Source organism: Trypanosoma cruzi, genomic scaffold, assembly GCF_000209065.1.
Source record: "Trypanosoma cruzi strain CL Brener 1047053517061 genomic scaffold, whole genome shotgun sequence".
In the NCBI taxonomy this organism is placed as follows: domain Eukaryota; phylum Euglenozoa; class Kinetoplastea; order Trypanosomatida; family Trypanosomatidae; genus Trypanosoma; species Trypanosoma cruzi.
In genome coordinates, this window is record NW_001849525.1 from 1 (window position 1) to 26,810 (window position 26,810).

At 49.6% G+C, this 26,810-nt stretch overlaps 12 protein-coding genes and 3 non-coding genes across 15 annotated transcripts, besides 21 other annotated features; all 15 read right to left on the bottom strand.

Annotated features, from left to right (window-relative positions):
- Tc00.1047053511151.11 (uncharacterized protein) lies at positions 1-2,186 on the bottom strand (the record flags this gene model as incomplete). The annotated part of the gene is made up of 1 exon (XM_806899.1): positions 1-2,186. A coding segment is annotated over one exon (2,186 nt), but the record flags the coding sequence as incomplete, so codon positions are not given.
- Positions 1-17,363: a sequence feature (heterozygous, non-Esmeraldo-like haplotype).
- Tc00.1047053511151.20 (hypothetical protein, conserved) lies at positions 2,721-4,382 on the bottom strand (the record flags this gene model as incomplete). Its single annotated transcript, XM_806888.1, has 1 exon — positions 2,721-4,382. One exon carries the CDS (start codon positions 4,380-4,382, stop codon positions 2,721-2,723), a length of 1,662 nt encoding a protein of 553 aa, XP_811981.1.
- Positions 4,410-4,464: a sequence feature (A-rich).
- Positions 4,628-5,230, bottom strand: Tc00.1047053511151.30 (hypothetical protein, conserved; the record flags this gene model as incomplete). Its single annotated transcript, XM_806889.1, has 1 exon — positions 4,628-5,230. One exon carries the CDS (start codon positions 5,228-5,230, stop codon positions 4,628-4,630), a length of 603 nt encoding a protein of 200 aa, XP_811982.1.
- Positions 5,588-5,998, bottom strand: Tc00.1047053511151.39 (hypothetical protein, conserved; the record flags this gene model as incomplete). Its single annotated transcript, XM_806898.1, has 1 exon — positions 5,588-5,998. One exon carries the CDS (start codon positions 5,996-5,998, stop codon positions 5,588-5,590), a length of 411 nt encoding a protein of 136 aa, XP_811991.1.
- Positions 6,403-6,454: a microsatellite.
- Positions 6,484-6,514: a sequence feature (AT_rich).
- Positions 6,536-6,580: a sequence feature (A-rich).
- Positions 6,642-7,736, bottom strand: Tc00.1047053511151.50 (phosphoadenosine phosphosulfate reductase-like protein, putative; the record flags this gene model as incomplete). Its single annotated transcript, XM_806890.1, has 1 exon — positions 6,642-7,736. One exon carries the CDS (start codon positions 7,734-7,736, stop codon positions 6,642-6,644), a length of 1,095 nt encoding a protein of 364 aa, XP_811983.1.
- Positions 7,738-7,773: a sequence feature (A-rich).
- Positions 7,955-7,990: a microsatellite.
- Positions 8,111-8,138: a sequence feature (AT_rich).
- Positions 8,335-10,512, bottom strand: Tc00.1047053511151.54 (surface protease GP63, putative; the record flags this gene model as incomplete). The annotated part of the gene is made up of 1 exon (XM_806897.1): positions 8,335-10,512. The coding sequence occupies one exon, from the start codon at positions 10,510-10,512 to the stop codon at positions 8,335-8,337; it is 2,178 nt and encodes a 725-aa protein (XP_811990.1).
- Positions 10,424-10,452: a microsatellite.
- Tc00.1047053511151.60 (uncharacterized protein) lies at positions 10,774-12,078 on the bottom strand (the record flags this gene model as incomplete). The annotated part of the gene is made up of 1 exon (XM_806891.1): positions 10,774-12,078. The coding sequence occupies one exon, from the start codon at positions 12,076-12,078 to the stop codon at positions 10,774-10,776; it is 1,305 nt and encodes a 434-aa protein (XP_811984.1).
- Positions 12,347-15,424, bottom strand: Tc00.1047053511151.70 (hypothetical protein, conserved; the record flags this gene model as incomplete). The annotated part of the gene is made up of 1 exon (XM_806892.1): positions 12,347-15,424. The coding sequence occupies one exon, from the start codon at positions 15,422-15,424 to the stop codon at positions 12,347-12,349; it is 3,078 nt and encodes a 1,025-aa protein (XP_811985.1).
- Positions 13,573-13,609: a microsatellite.
- Positions 15,509-15,561: a sequence feature (A-rich).
- Tc00.1047053511151.80 (hypothetical protein, conserved) lies at positions 16,005-16,892 on the bottom strand (the record flags this gene model as incomplete). The annotated part of the gene is made up of 1 exon (XM_806893.1): positions 16,005-16,892. The coding sequence occupies one exon, from the start codon at positions 16,890-16,892 to the stop codon at positions 16,005-16,007; it is 888 nt and encodes a 295-aa protein (XP_811986.1).
- Positions 17,144-17,166: a sequence feature (AT_rich).
- Positions 17,364-17,910: a sequence feature (haploid, non-Esmeraldo-like haplotype).
- Positions 17,537-17,564: a microsatellite.
- Positions 17,654-17,754: a sequence feature (T-rich).
- Positions 17,911-18,750: a sequence feature (haploid, Esmeraldo-like haplotype).
- Tc00.1047053511151.90 (glycerol-3-phosphate dehydrogenase, putative) lies at positions 17,917-19,728 on the bottom strand (the record flags this gene model as incomplete). The annotated part of the gene is made up of 1 exon (XM_806894.1): positions 17,917-19,728. One exon carries the CDS (start codon positions 19,726-19,728, stop codon positions 17,917-17,919), a length of 1,812 nt encoding a protein of 603 aa, XP_811987.1.
- Positions 18,751-19,764: a sequence feature (areas merged during assembly that could not be assigned to a particular haplotype. This can correspond to areas where the two haplotypes were merged or to regions with more than two copies in the genome that were merged during assembly.).
- Positions 19,765-19,884: a sequence feature (areas merged during assembly that could not be assigned to a particular haplotype. This can correspond to areas where the two haplotypes were merged or to regions with more than two copies in the genome that were merged during assembly.).
- Positions 19,801-19,838: a microsatellite.
- Positions 19,885-26,810: a sequence feature (heterozygous, non-Esmeraldo-like haplotype).
- On the bottom strand, positions 20,432-24,118 carry Tc00.1047053511151.100 (myosin heavy chain MYA2-related, putative; the record flags this gene model as incomplete). The annotated part of the gene is made up of 1 exon (XM_806895.1): positions 20,432-24,118. One exon carries the CDS (start codon positions 24,116-24,118, stop codon positions 20,432-20,434), a length of 3,687 nt encoding a protein of 1,228 aa, XP_811988.1.
- Tc00.1047053511151.120 lies at positions 24,447-24,522 on the bottom strand. The gene has a single exon (XR_008255743.1). It is a non-coding gene; the product is annotated as an H/ACA snoRNA, TC6C1H4 (small nucleolar RNA).
- Positions 24,897-24,984, bottom strand: Tc00.1047053511151.130. Its single transcript, XR_008255744.1, has one exon. It is a non-coding gene; the product is annotated as a C/D small nucleolar RNA (snoRNA), TB6C1C3 (small nucleolar RNA).
- Tc00.1047053511151.140 lies at positions 25,025-25,101 on the bottom strand. Its single transcript, XR_008255745.1, has one exon. It is a non-coding gene; the product is annotated as an H/ACA snoRNA, TC6C1H2 (small nucleolar RNA).
- Positions 25,665-25,718: a sequence feature (A-rich).
- Positions 25,798-26,810, bottom strand: Tc00.1047053511151.110 (surface protease GP63, putative; the record flags this gene model as incomplete). The annotated part of the gene is made up of 1 exon (XM_806896.1): positions 25,798-26,810. A coding segment is annotated over one exon (1,013 nt), but the record flags the coding sequence as incomplete, so codon positions are not given.

Genomic DNA, 26,810 nt, shown 5'->3' on the forward strand with positions numbered 1-26,810 from the left:
AGCTTTCGGCATAATATTCCTTGCCTGTCATCCAAAAACCATCGACGGCCCTTGCTGTTGTGAGGTGTTATCAGCAGCTCCTTCTTGAGATACATCATGTGCCGACGAGCCTTGTACAGAACAACATCCAAGGCCTTTATTCCAATCTCATCGAACGGTATTGAAAAGTAAAAGAGATCCCCCACCCTCAAGTCTTTTACCTGCCATGTCTTTAACTTCTGATGCTTCACAATGGCATGCCAGGGATTCTTCAAGCGTGACATGCGCAGGAAATAACCGTCTTCCGTCTCCACGACATCGTCCGCCTTTTGCTTCGTCTTTCCAAATTGTTGTGCAAACTTCATTACAAAAGACATGGAGGAATTAAACTTGTCGTACGCAATGGCCATTGCCTCCTTTTCATCCGGCAGCTTTTTGCTCTGAATCTTATTCCTCCACTTGGTGGGGCTTACAAGGCCGTTGGAAGAGAGCACATGTTCTCGATGTTTGCTTCCCGCCAGCGTCGATGGCGGAAATCTCGGCACCGCACGACTTCCAGGACGTGGTTGTGGAGAGGGCGGCTCGTCAACCACCTCCTTCACTGCCGCCTGACTCTCCACGGGAAATGTAATGTTCGTGGCAAACACCAGCAAAATAAAAGTCAGACGCACTTTCTTTCCCTGCTTTTCCTCTTCCAAAATGTCACGGGCATCTGCTCGAGAAGAAGACGGGGCCTCCTCATCGAACAATGCGTTTTCCCGCATCATGATTACACGTTGCGCCTGCTCTTGAAAAAGCCGATAAATATACACCCGTTGCGGTGTGTTGTCAGCTTCCCATGGGACCCCATGCAGCGCATTGAGATGGTGCCCAGTTACGTCCCGCAACTCAATGTTGACAAAATAGTCCAAAGACGCCGCATTAAGAAGCGAAATCACGGCGTTCTTAATCGCCGCAGCCCACTGTGGGTACTCCTTCAGTTCCTCCATGAGCACCTCGCGGTATTCCGGGGACTGCGTCAGAATGATGGCAACACAAATCGCCAACTCCAGACTCTTTATTTGAAAGGCGGCAAATTCTTCCCCAGGAGTGGTGCGGCCACGCCCCGCGTCCACAATTCCCTTCAACAGCACGGCAAGCACCTCCGTGTCGTGAAAGATTTGCCGCGGAAGCTCATAGGAAGCCGGTGTGTGCTGAATCAGCAAACGCAGGCCTCGTGCGCGTGCAGCACCGGCTTCGCCCCCGTCGCGTATTCGAAGCAGCAAGACCTTCACAAGACCCATGGACACGACAAACTTAAAAAAAGTGTGAAGATGCATCATGTCCGCCACCTCACAACACGTCTCCAACAGGCGTGCAGCCGACACCACCACCTCCACGCTGGGGTCATCATCCAAAATACGTCGTAATGGCAACAAGACACTTTGAGCATCCTGTAAGACACATGCGACGCTGCTCGTACAAAGTCGTAAGGTTTGCTCCAAAATCTCCACGCCGAGAGTTCGTACATCCGCAGAAGTATCTTCCAGGCTCTTTAGAATTACCTTCACCGTTGCAGGGTTGTTGAACTCGGCGACGTGTGTGTTGACCAATTCACGAAGGATACTTGCACACATACTTCGAACAGTGTGGCTGCCATCACCCATCAGCGAACGACACATGGCGTTGACGCCACCGGTGGAGACAAACCCTGTGCGCCCATGGCTTATGCGCAAAATAAAAATAAACAGCGTCTCTGCTGCACCCAGTCGCAATGGCTCATACGGCGACTCGGACAGTGCTCGAAGAAGTAGCGGTATTATCTCCTCCTCCACTGCGACACGAAAGCAGGAAACACATGAGTCCTCTCCCATGTCGCTACATGCCAATAAGAGCCGCTGCAGAGCCTTGACAGCCTTCATTCGCAACGGCAAAAAAGGCTGCGTCACCTGGGCATCAAACTCATGCAGATGCTGAAACGGTTGGGTTAAAATCTCTGCAAGGAATCGCATAAAACCACATTCAAGAGAACGACACAGAACGTAGCGACGGGCATCATACGACTCTGGCTCTTCCGCATCCAAGAGAGTGTCGTACACATCCAATACATCGACGGCCTGTTGTTGCGTGAGCGGGACTCCATCCACCGTAACACCAATCGAAAAAAACCTCACGGCCTTTTCCAGTGCCTCTTGAAGGATGCGAAACGTCTTCTCAGCCTCCTGCATCGCCTGCCAATTGCTGCCGCTCCGTGTTGCTGCCTCACCCCCTACCGACCCCCCTTTCTCCTCCTGCAAGAGGCTCAGGAACCACTCGAATGTCGCTAAGCGAAACTAACGTGTATATGTAGATCTAATTTTTGGCTTTTTTTCACCCTCCCTTCACTCAATTTGGTCACCTCTGTTCACTATTCGTCCAACCCCGCCTATGAAAAAAAAGAGGGCAAGAAGAGGAATAAAGAAGACAGAAACGCTCAACAAAAGCAAATGATGTGTCGTTTCACTCCATGCACCGACAGGCAACAAACGCCCAGTGGAATGTAAAAGAGAATAAATAATTACCTGTTGAAATAAACACACACAGACAACAAACAAAAAGAAACAAACAAAATTCTCTTATATTTTCTTTTTGTTCACTTCTTTTGCGGCGTTGCATATATATATATATATGCATCCGGCCGCAGCTTTTTACACGTCTTGCACAATTTCTCTCGCTCATCGATTCTCCCTTCCTCCCACTGTGTGTTAGCCTGAAAGGTTAGTTTATTCATAGCGTCGTTTGCTCCTCCGCTCGCATGGATGTTTGCGCTCTTCTCTCATCCGCTTCCGAGCCGCCGTCACAGCAGCGATGTCATGACGAAAAATGCAGGAACTGCCTCTCTCACAAATGGAGAATTTAACAAAATTACGACATGCCGGAACTTCGTTGTACGCGCAATGCCAATACGGACACGCACCCTCAGCGAGTTTGCAGCTGCCAGCAAGAAACATACGACAAGGCACTTTTGCAAAGCGTGCAGCTTCTTCAGGGCTAAGATCTGCCTTTGTAGGCCGTGGCCTGCACTCCGGTCTAGCCGGCCGCGGTGCCGCACGAAAACTCTCTCGGATAAATTCCTTGTCCGCCTCGGTGACAAGCGGATAGGCCTCCAGCGCGGAGACGTGGATGACATCAAAGACAGGAAACTCGTTGATGAAAAAAAGGGTACGAAGGGCTTCATTCAATGTGCACGAGGGCGACATACGGAAGTACTTCTGCCGCATTCCCAAACGTTCAGCCCGTGAGAGAATGATGACGGGCTCCATTTCCAGGAATGCCGCAACGGCCTTCTCATTCCGCGCCTCCGCAGGCGAGAGTGGGGTGATGGAGACTTGGCAGGGACTCCACGCTTCCTGGCAATGCGCTTTGTTGTCGAGAAAGACTCGACTGGATGTCGCAACGTTCTCAACCCTCGTCTCTCCCTCCCCTTCCTCCGTCATCGGCTCCTGCCGCCCCTCTTCCCCCACAACCTCCTCGTTGTGCTCCGCGGTCCCGATCCACCTTGAGGCGCGGTTGTACCGCCGGTTGATGTGGAAGCACGGCAGCGGTGGATTCGTGGACCAACAGAAGGCCACAATATCCCCAAGCCGATGGCGCTCGCTGCCCCAGTCGGTAACAACAGTGAAGTCGGGATCGTGAAAGTTAAACTGACAACGCCACGTAATCGTTTCAGTTCTTCTGTCAAAGCGAGATGTGTTCTCATTCCGCTTGGTCATTCCCTCCGACGTGATTTGGCACACGACGCCTCGTTTTTTCGCCGCCTCCCGCAGCGCGTGTAGCGGTGGGGGAAGTGCGCGAAAGGTGTAACGCCAAAACTTTGAAAATCCCCGTCGACAATTACTGATGATCCGACTGACATCCTCCAAGAAATGAAAATCGCGCTGCAGCTGTCCATCTGTAAACTCACTCAAAGACACCTTCTTGGCAATGTCACGCTCTCCCTTGCATTGAAACTCCTTCTTATGCATCTGCACGCAGACGTTGCTGCACGTCCTTGCGCCGCAGCCTGGACATGTGTACACGGCTGCATCGCTACATATACAGCAAATCTTCGCCTTCTTGACTTTTCCTTCAACAGCTTCCTGCTCCGCAGTACACGGCGATCCTAATCCTGTGTTTTCCCCCTCTTGTTGTTGTAGTTTCTGATTCACCAGGTCGCGCGCAAAGGCTTTGCTCAAAGCCGACGCCATGAAGTGCGGCCCTTCATCCTCTTCGTTTTCTTCCCCCTCCGCATAATAATCTTCATGAATCAGTTGACTCTCGTCGGCCTCATTTTCCTCGGGAATCCACTCGAGATCGGCATCCGCCGCGGAGGAGAGACTTCTCATCTCTTCCCCGCTTGTGTCGTCCAATTCCGCATCCAACAGCTCCACCTCACTCCCGTGCATTCCCGCTAGTATACCACAAAACCCCTCAAGAAAATAAAAATCATGACAAAAAAAAAAAAAAGGAAAAAGAAGAAACGGAAAACCTTAAAAAGTAGAAGTTCCAGCCAATTCTTAAGGCAAACTGAGAAGCGTGTCTCACTCCCTCTTTATTTATTGCGACTTTTGCGAGCCTTCTCTGCATCAGCTTTTCCTTCTTCCCTTCACAAGGGTCTTGAGGACAAGGCACCCCTTTTTGCGTCATCTAACTACATATCCAGCAACACACTCAGAGCCGCCAGTTTATGCCTGTTCTCTGGGGAGTGTTGCGGTTCCAGAGGACGCCTTTCCGGGTCTCCATCGTACCTATACTTAAAGTACATCATCTCCAGCCCAAGCTCCAGCAGGTCACCGCTAATTTCTTCCAACGTGATCGTCTCGTGATTCTCTGTCCCAATGGTTGTCATCTCATATGCCTCTGGGGGTGTATTGACGCTACTGGTGACGGCATCGCCGTTATGACTCTCCTTTCGCATTGCAGACCGAATCACCCCACTCACCATGGCGCAGTTGCGATCCACCAAGAACAGACGGTCATCCGCAGTGCGCAGGCATATCATGTAAGACTTTTCAAAAGCAATCGGTGAGACAACAGACGGCTCCGATGGCGGTGCCGCACGTGCCTTTTTCGACATGACCCTCCACCTGCAGCGGAGTGAGGGGCGGTCACTACACAACCACAACAGGCAGATTAAAAAAAAAAAACATATTGTTTTACCGCCATATTTACATATAAACAAAATGCGACGCATATTTTTTAGAGGCATCGCAACAACGACAACAACATAAAAAGTCCACTCCCTCTCAAGCATGTACAAATAGAATGAGGCAGGCGTACAATATATATATATATATATTGTACATGTATTAGGTATATACGGCAGAATACAATCAACAGCAACAATAAACTCACCTCTCCTCCGCAGGATCTCACTAAAATAAAATTGACAAAATACTCTTTTACGGGCCTCATTTCCTTTCTTCCCCACCCCCCTTCATTCCACCCGTAAAAACTTGTACATAAGTACCAGCCATATTCGTGGCGGCACGATCGTGTGTCCATCTTTAGCTTTATTTTCATTTTTGTCACTCTCCCCTTTCTGCGGGATATCCACTGCTGAGAATACTCGGCACATACATATACTCAAAGTGTGTGTGTGTGCGGATCATCAACACTGAAGCGTCTCTGCGACTTTCATCACCTCCAGTGCGGCCTCCACCGGGATATCAAAAGACGGCCGGCCCTCCGTTTCCCCCTCGTAGCGGTGTTTGTAGTACATGTATTGAATAATCACCTCTAATCGCGCTGCCGTTAGGGTTGGGAAGTGAATAGTGGGCGGGCTCTTCTCGGTCTCGCCCCAGCTGATGGCTACGGCAGGGAGATCGAGCTCAACACGGTCGGCAAAACACTTCCGAATGAGTGGTGAGGCGCGGGCACAGTTGCAATGCACAAGAAAATTATGGCCATCCGCCGATGTCATTTTGATGTAATCATCGGGAATTAATTGAAACGTGTCGATGTGCGGTGGCGGTGGCGGCGTGCGGCGCATGGGGTTGAACGCCGCCCCGCTACGTATCATCGTTCTTGTCCTTCCACCTGCCCACTCACCCACTCACCAACCAATAAATGGATGCACACGATGACTCTCACACGTAGTGAGTGGAATCCCCTCCGCAGTGAACTGCCGTGCCAGTCAGCACGTAAGTATGCGCTGTCACAAGAAACAACAGAGCAGAAAACAAAACAACAAAAACAACAAAAAAGAAATAAATGTAATATTACATTGGAGAAATATAAAAAAAGTACGCGGGAAACACAGTTGATACTTCTTCTGCTGTACATGTATCCTTGTATATATATATATATTGGGAATAACAGGAGCTGAAGGAAATGGTGCCCATACACACGTACACAAGTGCATGCATGTCTGCAGTCCCGCCAGGGTACAAACACAAACAAACGCACGCAGTAACGGCAGCAAAAAACAACAACAGCAACAAAAAAGCAGCAGAAATAAGAAGAACAACAACAACAAAAAAAGAGGCATTGCGGTAAGATAGGAGGAAAAAAAAAAGAAAAAAATTAAATAAAAATTCCTTTCTCAAACATAGACGTTAAAATTAAGACAAACACACAAACAAAAACAACAACAACAATTAAACAGATGCCCCTCTGTCTTCTCCTCTACCGCAAAAGAACACAATCACACAAACAAACAACATCTACGAGGAGTTTACCTCACGGCCGTTCCTCTCCTCCAAATCATCATGCAGTTCCCATGCAGGACGAAAGGTGCCGTCGCCGCGGCGCAAAAGAACGTTCGGCGCCGTCGCTCCGCGGAGACCGAGGGACGTGTATCCCATTTTGTACAAGATGCAGAAGGGAAGACTGTACGCAAGAATATACCCCCATATGTCCTCATACCCCCAGTGAAAAACCGGGCAGGCACGCAGCATCTCTGGCCATCCAGCCGTTGTGGGCTCCACGCTCTTCTTTTGATGCACACTGTCACTGCTGCGAGTCCCCATAAAAACAAGAGCAATTCCTTTTGATTCCTTCAGTTGCGCAAGACCGTCCTTCATGGACAGCGATACATCCGTCTTTACTCCAGTCAGTCCATGATTTTCAAGATATGCTTCCCTGAAGGCGACCACTTCGCCAAATTCTTCCCTTCCAGAAGCCCCAAGAGTAAACACGCAAAACCTCGACAACATCTCAGGTCCCAATGCACACTCAAGAAGGTCCATCATAACAACGGAGTCCTTGCCGCCGTTGAAGGCAACGCCAATTTCCTCAGGCTTGAACCGTCCCGCCACTTCTCGAATCATGTCAATAGAAGACTTGACGAGAGATTGAGCGGGCCTTTCCAATTTCGGATCGTCCCCACAATTATCAACGACAAGTTCCATTTGCCCCAAACGCGTCAATTCACGCAGTTGCGCTTTCGTTACTGGCGTTCCTGACAAGACAAGTTTTCGGAGCGTCGTTTGTGTTTGCCCCAAAGGTCCAAAACATCGCACCCGTCTACAGTCACGGATGTGCACCTCCTCCAACGTCGGGACAGTCGCCAACGCACTCAAATCCGTCACACGGTCACAATTCTCCAGTTCCACTCGTGTGAGAGCATGGTTCATGCATGCTTGAGCCACGTCGATATCTGCCACATCCGTGCCCACTAGTTTCAGGGATCGCATCGCCAGAGTCCTACGAGCGTCTTCTTCCGTATTTTTTTTTTTTTTGTTTCCCCGCTCCCTCAGTCCTCCCTGCGCCGATGTGTGTGTGTGTGTGTGATAAAGAAGGTTTAACGAACCCCACATCAAAAAAAAAAGGGAGGGAAAAAAAAAATAAAAAAAATGCCACACGCATTGGATCCCAACGCGATATCAATAAAAACAACAACAATTAATCCACAAAGAAAAAAAAAAAAAAGAGAACGCCCAGAAGACCTTTTGTTATTTTAACAGACACCGTCTCTTGTCGCACATTCCTTCCACGGGCTTCTAGAAAAAGCGTTTCACAGAAACCCCTCCCTCCCAAAAAAAAAAAAAAAAAATAATAAATAAATAAAAAACAAGCAAACAACAAATAAATAAACAATCGAATCTTTTTGCGTCACCTCATTGTTGAAGGGTTATATGCGGCATACAAATAAACCAAATTCATATACACATAAACTCATATTTCGACACCGAATATTATATTATATATATATATATATAGACTTATAACTCGAGATACCAGGGATTAGCACGACACTCATAGAAGTACAATCTACGGCATATTCATGTACGCATTACAATATCTATGCCATACAGCGCCTCAGAAACAAGCCAAACCTGGTACAATGCCTTTTCCCCTCCAGGTAGCCAATATTCACGTAGGTTAAACATGCAAGTTAACACCATCATACCACTCTTAGAAAAAAACAATGGCCAGTAGCATGACACACACAACAATAATGGGAAAATAAATTGCTGTTGCCGCAGAAGTGGAGGAGGCAATGGCACATAAACGATGAGCTCCCATCCAGCCGTCAAGACACAATTCAGCTATCAACTTTGGGTGCCTGCACTGCTCCAATAGTGCGGTGCGGTCAATCCACATGCGCATCGCCAAGGGGCAGTCTCTGCCAAAACAATCAAGGATTCGTTGGGCCGAAACACGGCATGCCGGAAAAAATGAGTTAATATTCTCCGCACACTTCACCCGTTCTTCGCATAATCTCGAAGAATTTTTTGTAAATTCTGACGCACTGCGTTTCGTTTCTGCCGTTACCGGTTCTTCTATCATATTACTGGAATAATGAAAGGACTCGGAAGAAATATTTCTTTCCTTATCCCTACACAACAGAATCGCCGCAGGACAGATTATTTTGCCCTGAACGCCTCTCAAATGAGATGTGTCTGCCTCGCCCGCAGTGCCATTCAGAGGGCATGGCACGGTTTGCCCCTGGACACGTAGGAGGATCTGTCCAGACTTTGTGCAGACCATCGGAAAGCACCGGAAACCGGTAGAAAAGAAGGGCGACGCACCAGTCACTAGGTTCGATGAAAAACAACGACTATGTTGCCCCATTTCATTACCAAGAAAATTCGGTACTTCTGCCGTGACCTCACTAATGCAGTTCCAATTGGAGTACACTTGGACAGACGGACAATAGTCCATTAGTGGTATGCTTCCACCCATTCGTGGATCAGTAAAATACCGGTAATCCACTGGAAGAACCGCATTATGCCTCATAATGTCACACGACCCCATTCCTAGAAAGTCATTTGTACATGAAGTTTTCATCGCGTTGCCATTACCAAAGCAAAATTCATCCACGTCCTCGTCTTGATCGTTACATTTATTGTAGAGGAATCGACACGAGCGGTTCCTTCCCCATCGAAAGTTATCCTCCGCCATACTGTAGTTGATGGAGTAGTACCCAAGATCCTCCAAGTATGCAAGTGTGAAAGATGAGTAAAAGAGATTCGCTGATGTGATAGATCCAACAAGTGCCTCCTCGTACAATATACGCTTTTTCCAGTGCGAGCCTGCTGTCCCGGATTTGCCGCCATCTTCAATTTCCACCCCGTCAAGTGTGGGACAACCAAAATGCTTCCGCGCCACCTCGACAACCTTGGGTGACGTGACCAGTGTCACCACCTTGCCTAGTTTGGGTCGGAGCACACGCGCGAAACCCGGCACTACTTTCCCTCCCGGCCCCACATGAGATTTGGCGTTGGTGGCAAGGTCCGTAAAGCCCAGGGCGTGCGTTATCTCGTGCATCGCCACGTGGATGTCATTCTCCGTGGCGTATTCACCAAAAAAAGAGGGGATGAAATTAGCGTGTCCCACAGAAGGCCGGCCTGTGGAGATTCTTTCGCACGAACGGGCCCAGGCTATCACACCACGCGCACTTGACCGTGGGTTGGCTGTTACAAACAAAACGTAGTCCTTCTCTGTAACTCGCAGGGAAGAGTGGCCCAAGAAGGGGCAACTTTCTGCCATAACATTTAATTCGTCCAATGGGTCCACAAGAATTGCCTGCTCCAAAAAATTACACGCCCTTTTCACCATAATTTTTATCATCCGGATCTTCTTCGGCGTCAAGATGTCATCGGCGGTGCACCTCACTTCATCCCCCAAGAAGTTGGGGACAAATTGTCCAACGCCGCTGCAAGATTTATTTAGAAGAAAAATGACGTGAAAACGAATGTCCTCACGAGCGGCAGTCATAAAAACCGAAAAGACTTTCATATTTCTGATGCCACTCCTGTACGTCACATCTGTGTAAGGGAGCGCATTATATGGGATCGCCACTTCGTCGTGTACACACTTGTGCTCGCGGAGCCCGTCCTCCGGTCTCGTCTCATAGGCAGCAGCGACCGCCATGAGGCACAGAAGCGTACATGTCGCCAGCCAAAATACATCGGAAATGCAAAACGGCCCTTTTCTCAACATTTCACCGCCCTCTTGCCTCTCCTTTTGCAGCAGCAATAAAAGAATAAATTTCTTCCAGCAAACCAAACCAAACCAAACCAAAACAAAGAAGAAAAAAGATCCATATGATACGAATTTACGCAACGTCAAACATGAACATTCGTCCATTATGCCGCTGACCAAAAAAGAAAAAAACACAAGTAGTGAAGGGGGAGGATTTCTTCTCTGTGATGGGTATAACACGTTGACACATGAGAGCTTAGTGGAAGGAAGGAAGAAACAAACAAAAGAACAAAAAAGAAAATGCTCATTCTCTATCCCTCTCCCTCTCTCTCTCTTCCAAACACACACACACACACACAAGCAGTAATCAATTCAATGAAGATGTGTCCTTAAAAAGAAAACACTGCAGAAGCTTCAGAGGTAAGACTACGGCTTTGTTGAGGGGGACCGGTTCACGCGACTTAGGCGCAGCGGAAGCAGCGTCGTCCCGGGGCGGCAGTTATATTGACACCGCCACCGGCGCAGCGGGAAACTCAGCATACCTGTCGTGAATGCCTGGATGAGATGGTAAATCAACGAGGGAAGGAGTATCACAGCCGCCTGGCGATTCTCATGAAAGATTTGAAGAATTATTGGGACAACAAGTACCTCCGACTTTGTAATGAGGGCAAAAAATAGCGCAATCCGCTCTTCCGGTGAGCAGGCAAACAACGAAGTCAGTAACCAGCCCACAATGCACATCACGGTGTACAATGTCAACTCCACAAAAGATATCAGTCCGACGCCTCGCCATGTCAATAAACTTGGGGCGATTGACTGAACAAAGAATGAACTAAACATGAAGTAGTTAACTAGGAGTAACACAAGGCTATTGAGCTGAACGGCCCGCTGGCGCCAATAAAAGAGACTACCATTGCATAGTTCAGAACATGCCATCTCCGCCTTAGCGATACGTAAAGACTCGCGATCTTCCCCAGTGATACGTCGATGTGACGCCCAAGCAAATATTTTTTGTGCAACAACGCCAAAAAAGAATGGTCCAATGGCAGTGGCAGGAAAAAGCATCAAGTCTGCGGTAACTGGAAACTTGCTTGAATACGAGAATAACATGCATGCCAGCATTAGCAATGGGGATGCAATCACACCACACACGATACCAACCGCACTCAGGTATTGTGAAAGAGCCTCATTCCCTTGCGAAGAGCGCGTTGCCGCCACAGAAAGAATCACGGACGGGGGCAAACAAAAAGTGCACATTAAACCAACCAATAAGTAGTTGTCCTCACCGCTGCTACTACGAAAAATAACATATATGGCTGCTCCCAAAATGGGAGACAGAATAAAGCTCATTACAAACATTGTGATGGTGGGACCCATAAATCGCAGCGTGGCACTCCTGTCAATGTCTGGAAAGGACGCACCACTGAGTGCAAAGGAAATAAAAACAAGGATACGCGTCCACGCACTGGCGGCTATGCCTGCCGAGACAGGATGGTAATACGCCATGCCAATACTCAAAATGAAGAGCCCGAGTAACCATTGGCCACGCACCCAATCTACCACCGACAAAGACCCAACTACGAGACGCACAACCCTTTCATTCGATCCTGCGATGAATCCCACATCCTCCCCGGTGCATGAAGAAGAGAGGTCCCTGATAGACTGCGCCTCCGGGGAGGGTCGCCATATCTGCGAGCTCTGTCCCTCTCCCCTTCCCCCCCCACTGCTCATTCCTCCTTTTAACTCTCCTGTATCAAAGCTTGTAGTAAAACCTCGGCACAAGGCTACTACACACACACACACAAAAAAAAAAGACACAAGATATAATAAAAATAAACAGAGGGGCATTGCATGGCAACAAATTCGGGCACACACACACAAACGCACAGAAATGTGTGTAAAGAACAACAAAGCGCAAAGACGCCCCAAAACCTCAACACAGAAAAGAACATTAAGATCGCACATATATATATATATACAAGTGCGTGTAGGCAAAGAATCACACATTCTCCTTAAGACTAAAATCGGTTGCCAGACACAGAGCCAAAAAAGGACTCACTGGCAATATTACGGACTCCGCACACAAACGTAATAATCCATCAGCCTCCGAGAACTGCTCCCAGAGTGCCTCGATGTGCTTGCCAAGGCTGTCTGCAACGACGCCCTCCCATGCTGCCTGACCAAGTCGCATAAATTTCTCGATAGAGACACGAGCAAGGTCAGGCAATTTCACTGAATCCCGCAGCCATCGTCGGGTACAGAGTAGAGAGAGATAGTAAACATCCACACCCTCACAGCGCATACGCTCCTCCAGGTACGGGAAGCTTTTAATAAGCCGCTCTACAACACCGGCCGCTAAATCCATGCAACGCCCGTACGCCTCCCACCGTGACGTGGGATATTTCTTAAAGGCCGCTACCGCACGAGACACATCTCCCCCATGTAACTGAAGCAAAAGTTGCAGAACGGGAAGTAAATTGGTTTCCCGTTCCTTATCTCCTCTCTTCAAGCCAATAATGTCTTTCATGGCGCCTAGCTCCTTTTCTCCAACGTCATGCAGCACGGAAGTCTCGTATGTATCAACATCGATCTGTAACGGGACCTCCTGCGCCGTTCCGAATCGATGTACAAGAATGGCAGCGAGGTGTTCAGAGCCAACACCGGTTAACAAAAACTGCAAGAGGTGCCAAACCGGATCATGCCCCCGTCTTTCAGCCAGCAGCCTTTTCAATGAATCCTGCAAAATATATTCCTGACTGTGATTGCCAGATTTTCGCACCCTCGTCAACCTATTCATGCTAAGAACACACAACAACAGCAACAGAGAATCTTCACCAAATGGCTTGTCTGGCATCGACACGTTGCTGTCGTAATTCACCCAATACGTTTGGAGCTGCTGCGCCAGCTTTCCCGTCACATCCAACTCCGCCACGCTCGGTGTTTGGGACAATGGGCTCAGCGTGGCAATCCATAACCTGACCGAAAGTATTGTTGCAAGCATGCACTTTTGATTCAATTCTTGTGCGGGGATAGCGTGAGGCATGTGAGTAATGGAGTCGAACTCCTCTACGGGGATGGCAAGAAGGCCGCCCTCCGTGACATCCTTGTCATCCGTGAGGGACCGGAGTACTTCCGTCGTGGCAAGAAACAAACCAAGACGTGCGCAGGCATTCGTGCACCATCGCATGAGCAGCCAACAGGCGGTAGGATTCAAACTCACTGGCGGTTGTTGTTGTTTTTGTTGTTGCTGCCGCTCTTGTTGCGACCTCGACGACGCTCGGCTGGCAACAGCGCAAATGTTCAAAAGAAGAGCCACGTAGTTAAGAGAACCTGCATGCTGTTCATCTTCCAAGACTTCCTCAAGGCCACGCCAGGACGAAACGGAGTAACTTATGGCAACAAGATGGCCCTCATCCCACGGCGATCCCACATGCCTCTCATCTCGGCACATGGCTTGCACGGCACGTGCAACCACTTTTGGCAAATCCGCTGCGTGCCAACGCAAAATTTCCCACCAGAAATCACCAACTACAATTTTGTGTGCGGCATTCTTCCTCGTCCATTTCTCCAATCGCCTAAGAAGGTGCTCCTCGAGGGATCGCAGATGCGTCGGCAGCAGTCGGTAACTTTTGCCCGGGTCATACGCGGAAGGGATTGAAAAGCACAGCAGGAGCCTCAAAAGTCGTCCCACAGACTCCTGCACTTCACTGTACTCCTGCGAGAGCAGAAAACTGTGGACTTTACCAAAGTGCTCGTGACGCTTTTCGGTGTGTAGACCACGAAGACAGCGATCGACGCACGCCATGGCATCCTCCACAAGATCATCTAGCACGTGTTTGTTTAACAGAGCGTCCACCAGTTTGTCAAAGATACGTGTCGAGGTCCATTCATCACCGGGCTCCTTCATCCAAAGAGGCAACATAATCAACATCAGCCCAACAGCGTGTGGTGCCGGCATGGCAGCCGTTAGCTTGTTGATCAGTTCCGGCTCTCTGCTCGGAAGCGAGGCAATGTCACGGACGAGAGAGGGGCGCACCAAAATATGTTTCAGCCACCTTGCTTGCGGATCCATCGTGTCAAAGCTTGCAAGATGATCAGCGATAACGCGCAGGCCCTTTAAGACCAACTGGGCAATTTCATCGTCCATAAAGCCCACAATATTCTCCGCAGTACAAAGAAGAACTCGATGAAATAATTGCAAAAGAAAATCCTTCAAAATTGGCACGCCCTCAAATGGCTGCTGGATTTCCTTGGCAATAAAGTCCAGAAGCAGAAGCTTCCGTTGGGGTGTACATCGACTGTAGATCAACTCCACAAGCGTGAGGACTTCCCATGATGTCGATGATGATGATTTTTTCCGCAGCTCCACACACATGAGCAACGAACTCACCCAGGCTTCCCAATGATCATCAAAGACGATGGAATCCAACTCCGTGTCAATAACTTCGCGTAGTGCCCGGACAAATGCCCCTGGCTTTCCCTTTTCTATGGGAAGGCCCTCCTCCACCCACTCCCGCACACAAGTCTCGAGGAACCCACGGGCGTCGCTGCAAGGGGTTTTCTCTTCCAACTGTAGCTCCTCCCAGGCCCCGGTATGGCCGGCGTCAAGAAACAAAACATTACTCGGTGTGTTTGTGTCGGTTTCCAACGTTTCGCCAGGCGGTGTGGTACTATCGTCCCCTTCAACAGCATACATATTTTCCAGTATTTCTTTCCACTCCCCGCGAATTTTCTCCATGGCTTCTTGGTTGCTTAAAAGAGCATCACGCAGGTTAACGGGCTCATTGCTCGCCCCCGCCACGTCGTTGCCACCTGTCTTCTTTATCAAGTATGCATGTTTCTTCACAAATAGTCGTACGGCATCCCGCAAACCTTTTACGGCAGGCAACCCACCTAACACGGGATTGCCAGAGCTAAAGAGCGCCTCTAAACTTCTCTTCACTTCCTCTTCTTCATTCTCTTCCTCCTTCCTCTTTTTGTGGTATGGTCTCTTTCCTCCCTCGCCCAAGCTGTTTGTAATGACGGCTTCACACAAAGCCTTCAAGCTTCTTGGCCTGTCTTCCTGTGGACTTTTCATGTGTGACGTGGAGTGATACAACTTTTCATGAAGGGAAGACCTACATGTTGATTGTTGATGTGCGTCCCAGTTGAAACCGACAGGAGTAAAGAAGAGCAATGGAAAGAGAGAAAAAGAGAAGAAGAAGAAAAAAGAAAGTTTGGCCTCGACAAAAAGAGAGTCAGCCAAGGCCTTCTTCAATGAAAAATCTGGTCGTGTAGCCACAACTTACAGGTGCGTTCCAGCGAGGGTTTCACGTCATTCGTTTACATGACCGCCCACCGAAGGACGCTCCTCCCCACTCCCGCTGCTTTCATTCTTAGTTCCTCCTCCTCCTCCTCCTACAACAACAACAACAGAGTCGGCTACCACCTTCTTTCTACTCCATCGCAATTGCCAAGGCCCGATGGCTCTATGCGCAAACAAACAAACACGCATACCATTACAAAAGAAAAAAAAAACTACTCCCATGCAGACAAGTGCGATAAATCTCCCATTCCCACAGCCACACCCACATAGCAAAAAAAAAACAAAGATAAATGAATGAACCCCCTCCTCCCCCTTTGCACTAATTTCCTAAAAGGCTTCAAACACGAAGCATCTAATTTTTTCCATTCACGATTCCCTCTCTTTCAGGACCGCGATACAAGTACTTAAACTCCGGACGTTCCTTCACAAGTGGCACTGTCTCATCCTTTGGTATCTCATATGTAAACGGAGACTCGGCAAAAATATTTCGCAGTGGTGTGGCGGTAAGGAAGTAAGGGTTCTTGCGTGGCGGGTAGTTCGTGCAGGTGTTGAACATGGGTGCCCACGCAGGAAAAAGACAGGCCGAAAAAAAGCTCCAATTTTCACCCGGACGGATGCCATACACATGGTAATCAAAGCGACGACACCATTCCTTCTTGTATTTGGCGTATTTCTCCCATAAAACCTTTTTGCGTTCCAGTCGTTCCTTGTCTTCCATGACACCATACTTTCGACATTCATAGTCATTGGGGAGATATCCAGTAAGGCGATACATGCTTCGGTAGAAGAAACACAAGTCCATAGAAAAAAATGTCAACAGTGTAATGGCTGAGCGTGACATGGGCATCATGCGTGCATTGCGTGTTGAGGCCTTGGAGCGGATCCAGTAGCCGTACGCGAGAGCCACCGCGACGGAGATGGCGTGCTCGTACCACCGCACGGACTTGCCAACGTCAAATATCCCTGGGGTGGTGTCCACCACCGGGAATGGAGTACCCATAATGTGGTGTGCTAAGCGGAAATTGGTGTAGTCCGAGTTTGTAAGTGATTTATAGACGTTATCACGACGCTCCACCGACAATGTGGATCGCCAGAGCTGAAATGACTTCCATGCGAGTAGCTCCTGGTCAGAAAGCTCACGCTCTGTGCTGGGAGCGCATCTGGTATGCTCTACCGCTAAAAAGATGGGCTTGCCCTTAATGTTGACGCCGCCCGGCCCAATTTCCTCTGCAGTTGCCATCGGTGCACGTGCCTGAGCTCCGGTTGGAGCGGTGTACGCAAGCCGCGTGTATTTTCTGCCTCCCTCCCTTCTGCCACAGAAAAAATTTAAAAAAAAGTAAAAGAAAGAAACACAAACAAACAAATAGATGCAACAACAAGAAAAAGGAATCGGATACAGAGCGGTAACGTTCATTCACCCAATTCCCTTTTTTCTATCGCTGCTTTCCCAATTAATTTCCGATGCCCACCGTCGCCACGCCAGTACCTCCCAAAATAATAATAAAATAAAAAATGGCACCCACCCGTGCGGAAAAAAAAAGAGATGGAGAGACTCAAATAAAAAACAACAACACACACACACACACACAAACGTGATACAAATGGAAGTACGGCCTTATCGTTCTGCGGTACCATAACAGTCCCCCCACCTGTGTTGCTCTCGAGTTGGCAACACGGGGTGATAAGAAAAGGCCTTGACAGCACTCAAGCCCGTTTTCCACAACAGTTACACGCCCTGGCGGTACTGCGGGGAGGGGGGACGAAACTGAACTACAAACAATGAAATCCCTCTTCGCTTGACTGTTTGGTGTACCGTAAAAGGAATGCTCCTCAATCCCCACGTAGAGGCAGACGGGATGGCACGGTGCATGGATTTATATAAAATTTTTTCGTTTTTTTTTTTTTTTTTTTTGGGGGGGGGGTAGGTATCATGCGGAAACAAAAAACAACAACAACAAGAAGAAAAGGAAGACAACATATTTTTGAATGTCGTTAGCCTCCCTTTTGTCTTCGCTTTCTTTTATTATCAATGCTTTACTCCTTTGCGTGCTTCATTGTTCTTCTTTTTTTTTTTCCCTTTTTCTTTTTCTCCTTTATTTCCTCCCTGTCACACAAAATCAATGATATCCAAAGAGAGAAAACAACTATGTTGGTGTATTTATCACGCAAAACCATTCCCGCTTCCTTCTCGACTGCACAGACGCGGAAAAATACATGCGCACATTCAAACACTGTATTGTTTGTTCACATTTCCTTTGCGCAGGTTAATTGGCCCGGAAACTATCCAGGGACGCAAAGGCATTCGCCAGCTCCTCATTTTTCTTGGATCGGCCCCAGCGTTTCGTCTCGGCCATAACACGCGTAACCTCGGGAATGATTGCCTTGGCATGGTCGACATTGAGAAAGGACAGTCGTGTACGGCGGGCAATAAAGTCCTGCACACGCTCACAATGTTCCCGTTGCGCCGCATATATCACCTCGGCCTCCACGATGGGCTCATCCGGGTGTAATTTCTTCAGCGCCGCCGGGTTGCGACGCACCATTTCAAGAAGAACGTTGTAACGATCTCCGTACTGACTCCTCCAATGACGATGCACGTCTTCAGGGATGTCACTTGGCGCAGCTGCGGGGACAGATGCCATGTTATGAGCTCCAATCAATTGTATCTCCTCCGTTACACACGGCTTGAAGGGGATGCGGTCTTTCAACAGCGTGTCCCATAGACTATCCACGGCGTCCTGGGCAATTTTGCGATATGTCGTCCATTTGCCTCCTGTAACGCTAAGTATGAGGCGGTCTTTATCCACAGCGATCATGTGCTCACGGACCATGTTTTGGGTACTGTTTTCTGAACCCCCGTTCAACGTTGCCAGGGGACGAATACCACTCCATGCCGACAACACCGCCTCCCGCGGCACTTTTCCCACGTAGTCTTCCATGCTGTCGAGAAGAAAACGCACATCTGCCTCTGACGGTCTCACATCCTCCGTGACCTCGCACTTGTTGTCTGTTGTTCCAACGATGCAGCCACCAAGCCAAGAAACGCCAAAAACAACACGGCCATCGGTGGACGGGAAGACCGTGGCACCCTCCTTTGGACAATACTTGGGCTCAATGACAATGTGAGTTCCGGAGCTTGGCACAATACTTAACGTGTTCTTATCCTCCATTAGTTTTTGAACCTCTTCACTAAACGGTCCACCGGCGTTTAGGACAGTCCTGCTGTACACCGTAAACTTATGTTGCTTTACACGATCATTGACAACGGACTTTACAACCTTTTCGCCTGCAGTGTTTTGAACAATCTCCATTTTTTCCACCTTGGCGTAGTTAGCCGTGGCTGCTCCATGGCTGGCTGCTGTCATGGCAGCCGAAAGGCATAAGCGAGAGTCATCCATCTGCCCATCATAATACTGAACGGATCCATACAATAACTCTCCTTTTTTGTTCGCGTACCGTATTTGGGGAAATTTTTTCATGGTGTCATAAGGGGTGAGGAATCCGGAATATTTAAGTGTGCCGCGTTCCCACATTGCTATCAAATCATACAGCTTTGCGCCACACCAGAACATAATAAAATCGATCGGATCGTAACAGGGAATCATGGTAGGAATTTCATGGCATAAATGTGGTGCTTGGTGAATCATAATAGTGCGTTCTCTCAGTGCCTCCGCCACCAATTTCAATTGCTGTACATCAAGGTGAAAGACGGCCTTCTCAAGGTAGCGAATACCGCCGTGGATCAGTTTGGTGCTTCGGCTGCTTGTTCCACTCGCGTAGTCATTCATCTCAACCAGGCCCACGCTCAATCCACGTGTCACGGCATCAAGCGCCGAGCCAACACCAACAGATCCACCGCCCACGATGAGTACATCCATCGGAGTTTCAGGGGAATCAAATGCCTTGAAACGAGTCAAGCACTCCTCGCGGGAGGGATTCTCTGTACATAAAGGGGGAAGCGTCTTCCTGGAATCAAATCTTCGTCGTGTCCAGCTGGGGTTCGTGTAACTAAACCCGATGAAACCCGCCACAGCGGCCGTGGCTGCTCCCAGACACTTTCTTGCAGCGCTCACCATGATTTTGACGGAAATGAACTGTCTTGGGGAGAGCCTCCTGTTATTTTCTTGTGCGTGTGCAGAGGTAAGGGAAATAATAATAACAACAATAAAAATAATAATAGTAATAAAAGCCAAGAAAAAAAAAAAACCAACAATAACATTGTAGCAACAACGAAAAATACAAAACAAAGAAGATGCAAAAAAAAAAAAATCCCCCTTCTCCAGCTGCAAAAGGCTCGTAAGGGAAAAAGAGGAATCAAAAGTCCATGTTAGGCTCAATCCAATTCCAAGCCGCATCCTACAGCACTTACAAAAAAAGAAGAAACCGCAACAAAACAACAACCGGACTCATTTAATCAAAGTTTGCAAAATACGATAAAGAAGGTATCAAAAGTCAAGGCAGGAATTGTGAGGGAACTCAGTCACCTTCTCGGCCACCCTCAGCCATTTATGCAATATGCAAGCCTGCACTATTCATTCGGCGAGTAATTCATTTTCTCTCAACATTTACACTCCAATTAAATATCCTCGGTTTTTTTTTTTTTAATCTCATCTCTGATTTACGTCTTGTTTTTCTCTCGCCTTACCCCTTTCTTCCACTGCCTCTCACTCACTTGCCGTGTGTGTGTGTGTGTGTGCGCCAGACGTATGAAGGCGCATTTCGTTCCCTTTTCGTTATTTTCTTTTCGGCTTTAAAAAAAAAAAAAGGAAACGAGGATTGTCACGCCCAGCGTTTTGAGCGCTTGTACCGCGGCCCCGATGCCACGGTCTCTTGAACCGTACCGTCCAAATTCGCCCCGGCAGCTGATGGGTGGAGTTTTCCCGGAGGCGCTCCACGGGGGACGTCAGACGGTGAAATTACTGCCGAGAGCTTCGGGAAAAGTCGGCGGTCTGCTGAGGTGTGTGTGGCGACTGCGTATGGCCACGACACCAAGTTGGACGCTTTCTCACAAAAAGGCGATGATGGCCGCGCCCTGTCGTGGTTATTCATCAAATTCTTCCTCCCCCATTTCTCATCAAGAACGGCAGATGGCATGGGAGAGGTAGAAAAGTCATACGTCGGCACTACAGAAACGTGCACAGGGGTTTTCGCGCCCTGCTTAGGTTTTTTCCCCCAAAACTGCATAGGCCGATTCGTAGAAACAAAACCATTTATAAATGCCGCAGGAAAAGGCGTCTCGGACTGCGCCCGCGATTCTCCCGAAAGCAGCAAAAGACGCGGGGTAGTTGAGCACTGGGTGTCAATTCCTGAGGGTGAGCGTGGATGATTCTGCAGGTCCGGCCCAATGTCGTGCGTTGTCGTAGAGAAATTTGTGGGGTTCATGTGTGACGAATGCGAGCGACCCTGCTGTTGTCTGGATTCCTTTGCCACCACGTCGTGCAGCGCCATTAATTGACTTACCCGCGCCCTCTCACGTTGCTCCCGACATCCGGACATTCGTGTTGCCATACCCTCCTTATCCCGAAACTGTCGCTTGAAGGACTTCCAATAAGAGCGGTTCTTCTGCTCCAACGCTCGCCTTTCCTTTATTTCGTCGCGTTGAATAACTTCCATGGCCTCCATACACCTGTGTGACATCAAAACCTCCCTGTAGAGAACCTCCAGCTGCTGCATCGCACGCCGTAACCCATAGGCACGCCACAACTGGCTCCGTTCCTCACTCTCCACACTCCGAATCTGTGCACGCCGGCCAAACTCCACTTCGAGCAGTTCCCCCAAAAGCATTGTGAAGAACAGCCGCTGTTCCTCTCGGAAGACACAGCGAAGCCCCTCAAGGTACAACGTGGCCTCTTGCAGCATACGCTCTCGTGCCGCCAAATCGGCATCCACTAAACGCCGGCGTTCTGTTGACTTCTGCACCTCCCAGGATTTAATTAGTTCAACATGTTTCTTTAAAGCTATTTGCAGTCCCTGCACCAACCGAATTGCTTCACAATGGATCTGCACCTTCTCTTCCTCGCACTCCTCATACAACGCCGCAACCCGCTGGGAAAACAGTGCCAGCTGTTCCTTGCGCCAACGCGCCTTTGCCTCCCTCAACTCGACGGAACGCTTCATGTACGCACGAAACTCTTGTGTGAGCAGCATGGCAAGTCGCCTGCACTTCTGTTCGCAGTGTTCGCGATTCGCGTAAACCCTCACAAGGTATGCCCTTCCGCAGCTCTGCAGCCGAAGACATAACTTTAAAAGCGATTCGTTTCTCAGGCGTTCCACGATGGGGAAAGCCTCCGCCTTCATAAACACCTTCGTCTTCCCCAGTTGTGCAATGGCACGGCTATTTATACCGCACGCGATAAGGATCATTTGCGCCAATTCACGACCACTCTTTCCCTGAGCCTTGGCCCCAAGTATAATGTTATAGCGCTTGTTAAACTTCTCAAAGATATTTCGCACAGGATATCCTGCTTTGCGTATTTTCACAGTTCCCAACACTCCGCTGGATTCAAGTTGTCGCATCGTCTGCAATCCGTCAAACATTAATGGTTTCTTCGCCGGGTGTGGCTTAATGCATCGGATCCAGTGAGGATTCGTGGTGTTTATGACCCCCATGAGAGCATCGAGTTGCCCTCGAAAGACAGCGCCAACGGTCAGTCGTTTGCCGCGTGTTTCAGGAGGTAACGGAGCCTCCAGAAACTCGCGAATGAGTGGGTCTTGTGAATTCCGCATCATTCGTTTCACGCCGTCTTTGAGGGTGTCACGGTTCTTCTCAAGCCAGCCATTCACGTCATAAGTGACACTCGCAGCGTAGTGATGAATAATGAACGTGTCACGACTCACCTTCTTCTTTTCAAAGAAGGAATTCTTCCCCGTATGTGCCTGATCCAATTTCTCAAGGAACGCAAGCTCGCTGCCCTTCCCGAGTGTACATTCCTCGTTAAGCAAGGCAAAAATACCGCTCTTGCCCACGATAAGCTGCAGACATGGGGAGTTGTCGGGGCATGTCACCTCGGTGACATCAATGCCCTCCTCGCGACATTCATTTATGTCCCTCTCAAATATGTACTTGTTGTAGTGGTTTTGAAGTGTCTCGTTCGTCAGGTTGATGCAGAGCTGCTCAAAGCTGTTTTTTGTGAAGTCCTCAAATCCAAAGATGTCCAAAAGACCAATCCAGTTTCCCGACACCGCCACATCACACATCCGATTGCACTTGTCAACAAGCCAGCCAAAGAGACCGTCGTACAGGGCCTTCACAAGGGCATCGCGTGCGTCCAGTGCAAGGGTTGGCCGCAACAACTTGATGGTTTCGTTCTTTTGTACAACCAGTGTTGTGGTTACCATCTCCTTCCGTAGTGTCGCTTCTTCTATACGCCAGAGACGCACAGCATCCTTTAGGTATTTTTCGGTTGCTTGTTGCACCTGCGCTCCTTCCCCATCTGCGTCAAAAGTGACGTTCAGCAATGAAAGAATACCGCCGACGCACCTCCACAACGAATGGACTTCCTCGTCACTTATGCCAATCTTCGTCATGGCTCCAATGACCTCGTTGTATTCCTTAGCAGTGTTGTACTCCGAGTTTTGTAGACACCTCCCCGCATTCAGGCTCTTGTACGCGGTATCGGCCTCAAGCCACAGCGTCTTGCCCATTGTTCCTCGGACCAGAAGGTAAAAACTGTGGTAGACACGCTCTTTCTCTGCGGCAGTAACAATGCGAGATTTTTCTAGCAAATATTTTGTTGTCTCCGCCCCGACGAGTTGGCCCTTCTCGTTAAATTTCACCCGCATGAACTTGCCAAAGCGGGAGCTATTGTCATTACGAACAGTTCGGGCATTCCCAAAACACTCCAAGATGGGTGAGCAGGCATCCAACTTCGCACCCACCTCGAGACTCCTCGCCTTTTCATCTTCCGTGCCTTCCTTGCATGACACCTGCGCGAGATACTTCATCACAATCTTTGTCGTCTCCGTTTTTCCTGCTCCAGATTCCCCAGAGACAATAATGCATTGATTCACCCGATCGGAGATCATATCGTAATAAGTGTTGTGTGCCTGCGCCCAAGAGTGTGGCAGGTTTTTCTCAATCACGGGGCCCTCTTGCAGGTAATTCACCATTTGGCTGTCTTGGTACCACGGGATCGTATAGTTAAAGGGATTTATCGCCACCACAATGGCTCCAATGTTCGTATAGATGACGTTACGAAAATAACGAAGGTACAGGCAGCGTAGTAACGGGGCATCGTGCAGCACGGTGAGCGCAAGAAGATCATCCGGTTCTTCGTCCAGCAGGTCGTCCCGGCAGGCGGCGACGCGGTCCCCCGTCACATCACTAAACACCTCGCCCACACACTTCCGCTCACTGTCACTTGTCTTCACCACGTACCCCCTCGCATCCCTCGCTATGACGCGGGAAACAACCCACGACTCCAGGGGGTGCTTGAAGAAACAAAGAGAGCCTACATCAAGTGACATCTTCCTTTCGTGAAATAAAAAAACAAACAAAAAACAAAATGTATTTACCGCAAAACCGGTAAAACATACGTGGCAACATCAATTAAATTGTACTTGCCAGGATCAGAACAAAAACCCTACAAGAACAAAAGTCATATACCTCAAAAGATAGGAGTGGGCGTAAACACACAACGACTCCATAGCTTTCGATGAATAAAATGTAGTGCCCAATTCGAAGAGCAGCAGCAGCGCCTCATGTCAAACTCCATAACAATCACTCAAACCAAACTTGTTATTTCCGGCCGTCCACCAAAACAAAAACAAAAAAAATAATGAGGAGGTCATCCTCATTTCTAGCCTCAATGGGTATCCTGTGAAGCGGCATCGATAGATACAGCCACCAAGGGACCTGTAACTTTGAGGCGTGCGAGGGTTTCAGTGCGCTCTCCCACGGGCAATTCCGCCGTTGGTGCAATGAAACATCGTGCTCCACAAAGGTGCAAACCCACAATTTTCTTTTATTGCGCATACGCGCACCCCACACCTACTGCTCAGTGGGTTTTGTCTCATCAAACGAACAATCGGGTGTATAATCAAAATCACACAAAAATAACAGGCACAACAAAGCCTTATACCAAGAACACTGTCAGCACAACAGGATTAGAAATTAAACGGAGAATGCGACACACAGCCCGGGAAGCACACTCCGGGACGACAGAGGAGGCGAGGTGGTGCACCGTGGCACAGAGAGACAGAGAGGGAGAAGGCGGCGGAGAGGGCCGTGGAGAGAGGGGGCGCGTCAGTCCCGTGCCTGTTGTAGGTAGCTGGGTGCACGGAGGTGTAACTCATCGTCACGGTCATACAAATGCCTCGATTGATCGCATCATGAAGTCGTCAGTCGCCCTGCGCGTTCCACGCCGTCGGTGCTGCTCTTGCGGGCCCGATTGAGACAGTCACGGCACAGAAATGATGATATACGGCCGCCGCCTCACCCACGGAGCACGCTCCACTCACGCACGCACAGCGCTCCTTCCCCTCCGCGCAATGGCCGTGGAATCTGGGGCAGCACTCACACCGCAGAGGTGGTGGTGGCAGTGGGGTAATAAAAAACGAACGGCCGGTCCATCCCGCGAGAGGGCAGCCGAGCAAAACATCCTAAGCAACAAGAGAGGCAACAAAAAGAAGAAACAGGCAATCGGGCTAGACCCGCCTCCACTCCAAAAACACAACACACCTACCGCCCCAGAGCGCTGAAACATCCCCAGTGAGCCCAGCAAGAAGGAAGTAAAGCACCCGCACATCCACTCGGTGCCCGTCCACAAAAGAGAAAAAAAGAAAAACCTATTATCAGGCGCCTCCGCCATCACCGAAAAAAGACTTCTTTCAAAACCCTCGGCGCGTTTTCACGGGATGTCGCAGTGCGCAATAATAATAGTAAAAGAAAAATATTGGGAAATGGGGAAGAAGTCAGCTCCCTGCGCTGTCGCTCCGCCAACACGCCTCCGAACACACAGATGCACCACAGCCAGAGGGGATGCACGACTTCAGCACCGGTCATTTCCAAAGCAAAAAAAAAAAAAGGAAAAACAAGAAAAAAAAAAGAAAAAAGAAGGAAAGAAAATGTCCGAGCTCCTATAGCAAAAGGACTCCAAGAGAGGCCCATGGAGCAGGGGAGGTGCGGTGTCGGCAACAGGTACGGGTCAGGGTGCGACAATCACCGTGCCGATCACAATGAGGAGGAGGAGAAGCGGCGCAGAAGTGACCGCCAGAGCGCTGCCATCGTTATTTCTGACCATCGCAAGGTGTTTCGGGTGGCTTTCCACGTCGGTGCTGCTCGCATCACTGTGCTTCAACATGGTGAGGCAGACATCGCTGAACAAGGGGCATCTTATGCTGCCCGCCGTGAATGGCGCCGGGGGCGTCAGCGTCTGACCCGGTGCACAGGGATGCCACTCCTCGCTGCCCCTGTACCGCACACTTAGCGTGCCCTCACCACACCTCAACTGCACGCACACGTCACCAACAACCGTACTGCCCATCCGGAGGTTCTCCCCAGTCAAGCAGCGCGAGGACGGGCCAACAACGCTCCCAGGCATGATGGCCTCGTCGCCATCCATGCACCCAGTGCCATTCATTGGCGCGATGAAGGGGCAGTACTCCATCATGGCCCCTCGCCTGGAGCCCTGCTTGGTGGCGAAGTACTGGAACTCCGGTGGGATGTTATCGTCCTGGTAAATTGCGCAGGTCCCCAGCGACTGGCGGTCAGACGTGCACCGCAGAGTGGCGTCGCTCGAGTCGGTGCAGAACATATCAGGGTACAGCGTGGCACCGTCCGTCACGCACTTGTCGGTCAGCAGCGCGCAGCCGGCTCCGCTGCCCCAGCTCATCGGCTCCGCCATCTCGAAGTTTGCCTTGTAGTAGCCGAGGTCGGTGAACAGCGCCATCGTGATCGCGGTGTAGTAGCCGGAAACAACGAAGCTCGCCATCAGCTCATCCTTCGCGTTCCGCCGCCCCCAGTGAGACATCAGGCCAAGCCACGAAGGCGGCCTCCACTGCTTCTCCACCACCGTGAGCGTGGTGCCCGTTGAGAGGGTTCCGTCCGCCGCTGCCTGCGTTGATGCGGAAATATGTTGGACCGCACGCAGCTTGAGAGTTTGCGCGCTTCCTGCTCCTGCGCCTGACCTCGCTGGTTGCTCAGCAGCTCCTCTTCCTC